The 4424-nt window shown below is 42.7% G+C and overlaps 1 protein-coding gene across 1 annotated transcript; it reads right to left on the minus strand.

Annotated features, from left to right (window-relative positions):
- On the minus strand, window positions 1-3120 carry LOC138874998 (uncharacterized). The gene is made up of 4 exons (XM_070153801.1): window positions 2154-3120; window positions 1935-2069; window positions 986-1198; window positions 1-521 (listed from the first exon to the last, which is right to left on the minus strand). The coding sequence occupies exons 1-4, from the start codon at window positions 3118-3120 to the stop codon at window positions 1-3; spliced, it is 1836 nt and encodes a 611-aa protein (XP_070009902.1).
- Between the last annotated feature and the right edge of the window lie 1304 nt (window positions 3121-4424).

Below are 4424 nucleotides of genomic sequence, written 5' to 3' on the forward strand. Positions count from 1 at the left end.
TCAATCCATATCTTCATTTTGAAATAGGTGGGGGTATTTAGACTTTATTTCTTCCCCGCTTCCCACGTCATCTCTTCCACGTTCTTGCTTCTCCATAAAACTTTCACGAAGGCTATGTCGGTATACGATGGAAACTGGAACTTCCTCATCCGATAAGTCCCCCATAATATGTACATTATCGGTGGGCGCCACTCGGGTAGGATCGCCAATGCACTTCCATAGCATAGATACATGAAAAACCGGATGGATAGACTCCAATTCCAAGGGCAATTCTAACTCATAAGCTACTTGGTCCACTCTCTGAATAATCCTGTAAGGCCCAATATACCATGGGCTAAGCTTGCCTTTCTTTCCAAACCTCATCATGCCCTTCATAAGCGATACCTTTAAGAACACCAAGTCATCAACCTTGAACTCTAAATCTCGTCGTTGCACGTCAGAATATGACTTCTGATGATTCTGGGCTATCGATAGTCGCTCATGGATAAGCTTTACCTTCGCTACGGCCTGATTAATCAAGTCTGGCCCATGTAACCCAAATTATCCAACATCAAACCACTCTATAGGATATCTGTACTTACGCCCACACAAAGTCTCGTACAGATCCATCTGGATACTGGAGTGGTAACTTTTATTATATGCAAAATCGATAAGAGGTAGATGTTCATCCCAAATTTTTATAAAATTCAACACACATGCTCATAACATATGCTCGAGCATCTGAATTGTGCGCTCGGCTTGTCCATCGGTCTTTGGATGAAAAGTTGTGATGAGATTCCCTAGAGCTCTTTGAAATGACCTCCAAAATATGCTGTAAACTGGGACCCGCGATCAGATATGATAGATACTGGTACTCCGTATAGCCGCACTATCTCCTTAATATATAACTTCACATAATCTTCGGCTGTATATGCAGATCTGACCGATAGGAAATGGGTTGATTTCATGAGCCTATCGACTATCACCCATATAGAATAAAACTTACAATAAGAACTAGGCAAACCCGTGATGAAGTCCATGTCTATCTCCTCCCATTTCCATGTTGGGATCTCTATAGTCTGCATTATCCCTCCAAGCTTCCAGTGCTCTACCTTCACCTGCTGGAAACTAGGACACCGAGCGACAAACTTAGGAATGTTCTTCTTTATATCATTCCACCAGTAAACATCCTTAATGTCATGATACATCTTCGCTGACCCTGAATGAATGGAGTACCACAAATAATGTGCCTCTGACATAATCCTGTCTCTATCCATGCTACATTTGGAACACATAGATGACCCCTATATCTGAGAACCCATCGCCCCTGAGCTCTAACAATGACTTTTTCTGTTGCAGAACTTTCTCTCTCAACTCGACCAACTCTAGGTCCTCGTACTACCTTTCCTTGACTTCAGCTATGAGAGATAATTTTGTAGTATTTTGGATTACAACTCCACCATCGTCATAATCTAAAAACCGAACCCCCAAACAAGCCAATTGATGAATCTATCTAGGTAATTGTCTTTTCTTAGCCTCTACATGTGCTAAGCTACCATAGATCGGTAACTTAAGGCATCTGCTACAACGTAGCTTTCCCTGGATTGTAGAGAATGTTAACATCGTAATCTTTCAATAACTCTAGCCATCGCCTCTGTTGCAAATTCAACTCTTTTAGCTTGAAGATATGTTGCAGGCTTTTATGATCTGTAAATACATCAACACGAACACCATATAAATAATACCGCCATATCTTAAGTGCATGGATAACCGCAGCTAACTCAAGGTCTTGGGTCGGATAATTCCTCTCGTACTTCCTCAACTACCTTGAAGCATACGCAATTACCTTCCCATATTGCATCAGGACACATTCTAACTCGACACATAAGGCATCACAATACACGGCATAACCCTCTGGACCCTCTAGAAGTGTTAGAATTGGCGTTGAGATCAACCTGTTCTTAAGCTTTTGGAAACTCCACTAACAAGCCCTGTCCACTGAAACTTAATTTCTTTCTGAGTCAGCTTCGTCAATGGTGCCGAAATGGAAGAAAAAACCTCTACAAACCTTTGGTAGTATCCTGCTAAGCCTAGAAAGCCATGAACCTCTATCTAAGTGGTTGGTCTAGGCCAGGATTTCACGGCCTCAATCTTCTGAGTGTCTACCTTTATACCTTCATCGGAAACAATATGCCCCAAGAATGCTACAGAATTCAACCAGAACTCACATTTAGAAAATGTAGCATAAAACTTATGATCATAGAGGGTTTGGAGTACCACTCGTTGGTGGTTTACATGCTCCTCCTCTGAATGTGAATAAACCAGAATATCATCAATTAATACTATCACGAACAAATCTAAAAATGGCTGGAATAGGCTCTTCATCAAGTCTATAAATTCGGCAGGTGCATATGTTAACCCGAAGGACATGACAAGGGACTTGAAGTGGCCATATGGATTCCTCAAGGCTGTCTTCAGAATACATCTCTCCCGAACTCTGACCTGGTGGTACCGGGACCTCAAATCTATCTTTAAAAAGTATCTATCCCCCTGAAACTGATCAAACAAGTCATCGATCCTTGGAAGATACTTATTCTTAATAGTTACCTTATTCAGCTGCCTATAATTGATACACATCCTCAGCGAGCCATATTTGTTCCGCACAAACAGTACTGGTGAACCCCAAGGTGAGGTATTGGGCGTGATGTAACCTTTGTCTAGCAAATCTTTTAATTGCTCCTTCAATTCGACAAGTGTAGTTCTATACGGAGGGATGGATATTACTTGAGTTCCCGTATAGAAATCGAAGCTAAAATCAATCTCTCTCTCTCTCTCTGGAGGAATACCTGGAAGCTCATCTGGAAACGCATCTGCGTACTCTTTGACTACTGGAATATACTGAAGTGTAGGCATCTCAGCATCTGCATCTCTAACTCGCACAATATGATAAATGCACCCTTTTGCGATCATTTTCCTCGCCTTCGGATAGGAAAACCTACCATTGGGTATCGTTGTATTACCTACCCATTCAAGAATTGGCTCATCTAGAAAATGAAATCTGGCTACCTTTGCTCGGCAATCAACTGCGTCATAGCAAGCTGCCAACCAGTCCATGTCCATGATAGCATCAAAATCTATCATCTCTAACTCAACTAGGTCAAATGAGGTCTGACGACTACAAACTGCCACCGTACAACCTCGGCAAACCCATCCAGCAATAATCGGTTCTTCGACCAGTGTACATACCGCAAAAGGATCACTTAGTATTTCAGCCACTATACCACACTTCCGCGTGACAAATGGGGTAATATACGATTAAAGTAGATCTTAGGTCTATCAAGGCATAAGAATCGTGAGAACAAATGGTTAATATACATGTCACAACATCTGGTGAAGACTCCTAGTCTTGTCGACCTGCTAAAGCATAGATACAGTTCTGGTTACTACCTAAACTAGAACCTCTACCTCTACCTCGACCTCTACCAGCCAAAGATTGAGACTCGCACCCTGATGGATGCACGAACATAGATGATCCTATTTCTAAACTTGTTGGTTATGGCATACCCCCAGAATCTCTATTTGGACAATCTCGCATCATATTCCCCGGACACCCACATGTATAATAGGCAACGGAACTTGCTCGGCACTGGACCAAGTGTCCTCTACCACAGATGTCACACCAAGGCAGAAATGGCTGCCCTAAACCTCGCTGACATTGCATACCCGACGCCCGTGAGCTCTCACCTGATCCTGACTAAGTATAGCGGTTGATAACTAGGGATTATGATGTATTTTACACTCTTTCTTGCTTAAGTTTTGATTATAAATGCGTACAAAATAGTCCCAAATGCTCACAAGTTGTGCTTGGTTGCAGGTTTGATCAACAAGGTGACAAGGTGTCAAAAACCAGCTCAAAAAGGAGTGAAACTTGCACAAGTACCAAGACAAGATCAAGCTCAGTCAAACAGGGCCAGTGCGGCCGCACACCATTCTGTGCGGTCTGCAAAGATGAAGTTCAGAGAGGGTGCTTTTTGGGCCAAAAGGCAATGCGTCCACAAAGGATTTCATCCGGTCCGTATTGGGTTCATTGCGGCCGCACTCGATTTAGTGCGGTCCGCAGAGCCAAGGTTCAGAGAGTTACCAGTTTGAAGGTTGATGCCCAATGCGGTCCGCAGTCCATTTTGTGCGGACCACAATAGAATCCACCGAGGCCGTACTCAAGCAGTTCGCATAGCCCAAGTTCAGAGAGCTGATTATTCAAGCCCAGATCCTTAGTGCGGTCGCACTCAATTTTGTGCAATTCGCACTAGCCACGCAGGGGTATTTTTGTCCAGAATTTTCAGCCTAGTATAAATAGATTTTTTTCCCATTATTAAGTTATCAGATAGTTTTGTACTCAGAGCTGCACTCATGACTTCGTTTCTTTTACCTATTTTGAGTAATTT

The sequence above is a fragment of the Nicotiana sylvestris genome, chromosome 8, assembly GCF_000393655.2.
Source record: "Nicotiana sylvestris chromosome 8, ASM39365v2, whole genome shotgun sequence".
Taxonomy (NCBI): Eukaryota; Viridiplantae; Streptophyta; class Magnoliopsida; order Solanales; family Solanaceae; genus Nicotiana; species Nicotiana sylvestris.

Excerpts from the sequence above, each read along its gene's own strand:
- LOC138874998 (XM_070153801.1), bottom strand. The coding sequence starts at position 3,120 with ATGATAGATTTTGATGCTATCATGGACATGGACTGGTTGGCAGCTTGC. Across the intron at positions 2,070-2,153 it reads GCATATTGTTTCCGATGAAG|GCTTAGCAGGATACTACCAA; the intron begins GTATAAAGGTAG and ends ATGGCTTTCTAG. Across the intron at positions 522-985 it reads GGGTTTGCCTAGTTCTTATT|ACTTGATTAATCAGGCCGTA; the intron begins GTAAGTTTTATT and ends TACATGGGCCAG.